The sequence below is a fragment of the Lucilia cuprina genome, unplaced genomic scaffold (genome assembly GCF_022045245.1).
Source record: "Lucilia cuprina isolate Lc7/37 unplaced genomic scaffold, ASM2204524v1 Scaffold_7815, whole genome shotgun sequence".
Lineage (NCBI taxonomy): Eukaryota > Metazoa > Arthropoda > Insecta > Diptera > Calliphoridae > Lucilia > Lucilia cuprina.
This window is the reverse complement of record NW_025812753.1, coordinates 1-1,699: the sequence shown is the minus strand read 5'-3', so window position 1 is coordinate 1,699 and position 1,699 is coordinate 1. Positions and strand designations below refer to the sequence as shown.

The 1,699-nt window shown below is 30.7% G+C and overlaps 1 protein-coding gene across 1 annotated transcript; it reads left to right on the top strand.

The window, feature by feature from the left end:
• Positions 1–292: 292 nt before the first annotated feature.
• Positions 293–1,227, top strand: LOC124421249 (kunitz-like peptide PcKuz1). The gene is made up of 2 exons (XM_046956124.1): positions 293–450; positions 521–1,227. Exons 1-2 carry the CDS (start codon positions 366–368, stop codon positions 703–705), a joined length of 270 nt encoding a protein of 89 aa, XP_046812080.1. The 5' UTR covers positions 293–365; the 3' UTR covers positions 706–1,227.
• The last annotated feature ends 472 nt before the right edge of the window (positions 1,228–1,699 follow it).

Below are 1,699 nucleotides of genomic sequence, written 5' to 3'. Positions count from 1 at the left end.
ACTAGAACTGAACTAGAACTGAACTAGAACTGAACTAGAACTGAACTAGAACTGAACTAGAACTGAACTAGAACTGAACCAGAACTGAACTAAAACTAGAACTGAACTGAAAGAATAGTTTACATTTTGAAATGTGTTTGAGCTCAAAATACAGGTCAATGTTAAAGCAATATTTAGCACACAACTGTTTTAGGTTAATAAAAACTGACTTTATATATAAAAATTTTAATTTTCTACTTTTTTTTCTAAAACAAGTGTTTTTCAAGACCCCACATAGGTATCCTATAAATTCACGGTAAAAATGTAAAACAATACTATCTTCAAACGAACTGCTGTCTGCAATTAATCATTTCTCCCACATCAAAATGAAATTCTCTAAGATTTTCGTTTTATTAATTATTACCTTAATAGCTCCTTATACCTCGGCCCAAATGTGTCCGGGCAGAGTACGTAAGCATTTTTTGTATATTTGTGTTAAATATTTTTGTAAATCAATTCTTTGTTTTGTTGTTACTTTAAGATTTAACTTCCTGTACTCAGCCAGCTAATGTGGGGCACAGTGGCCCAAGGTGCCCGCAAAGTATTATGTGGTATTATCATGCTGGTACTAGACAGTGTCATCGAATGCTTTATCGTGGTTGTGGTGGCAATTGGAATCGTTTTTGTACTATTGGTGCTTGTTTACGAATATGTCGAAATTGGTAATATTAGAAGTTTTTTTAACAGAATAAGTTCTCAAATCTAAACACTTTAACAACAGATTTACTACTTTAGTTTAAGGTATTTAAATTAATGCAAAATTCTTTATTGTTTATTCCGATTTTTTAAATTATTATATGATAGTTATCATTAAACCGAACCGATCACTTGTAAAATTTTAGGAAAATTGAAAAGGAATGAAAAAATATATATTTTTCTGTTGTTGTTGCAGTTGAGTTGGTATGTATAAATTTATGATAGGAAATGCTTAGCCATTTCCTATCATAATGCATATGCGCAAGGGAATTTATTAAACAAATTTACACACGATTTAGTAGTTTTATTGTTTGCACAGGGGCCTTTAAGGTGGAAATAAAAATTTGTTAAAGAGGAAATTAAAACATGATTGATTTGTCAATGTTTGTAGAATATTTTTAGGAACAAAAATTATTTGTAGACAATCGGTATAAAAAAGCTTTACTATAGACTATAGTATAGACTAGACCATAGACTATACTACTAGACTATATATTACACTATATACTAGAACATAGACTAGACTATGGTCTAGACTATAGACTAGACAATAGACTAGACTATAGTCTAGACTATAGACTAGACAATAGACTAGACTATAGTCTAGACTATAGACTAGACAATAGACTAGGCTATAGTCTAGACTATAGACTAGACAATAGACTAGACTATAGTCTAGACTATAAACTAGACAATAGACTAGACTATAGTCTAGACTATAAACTAGACAATAGATTAGACTATAGTCTAGACTATAGACTAGACAATAGACTAGACTATAGTCTAGACTATAGACTAGACAATAGACTAGACTATAGACTAGACTATAGACTAGACAATAGACTAGACTATAGTCTAGACTATAGACTAGACAATAGACTAGACTATAGTCTAGACTATAGACTAGACAATAGACTAGACTATAGTATAGACTATAGAATAGACAATAGACTAGACTGTAGTC

Coding starts and splice junctions, on each gene's coding strand:
- LOC124421249 (XM_046956124.1), top strand. CDS start 366: ATGAAATTCTCTAAGATTTTCGTTTTATTAATTATTACCTTAATAGCT. Junction 451..520: donor AATGTGTCCGGGCAGAGTAC/GTAAGCATTTTT, acceptor TGTTACTTTAAG/ATTTAACTTCCTGTACTCAG.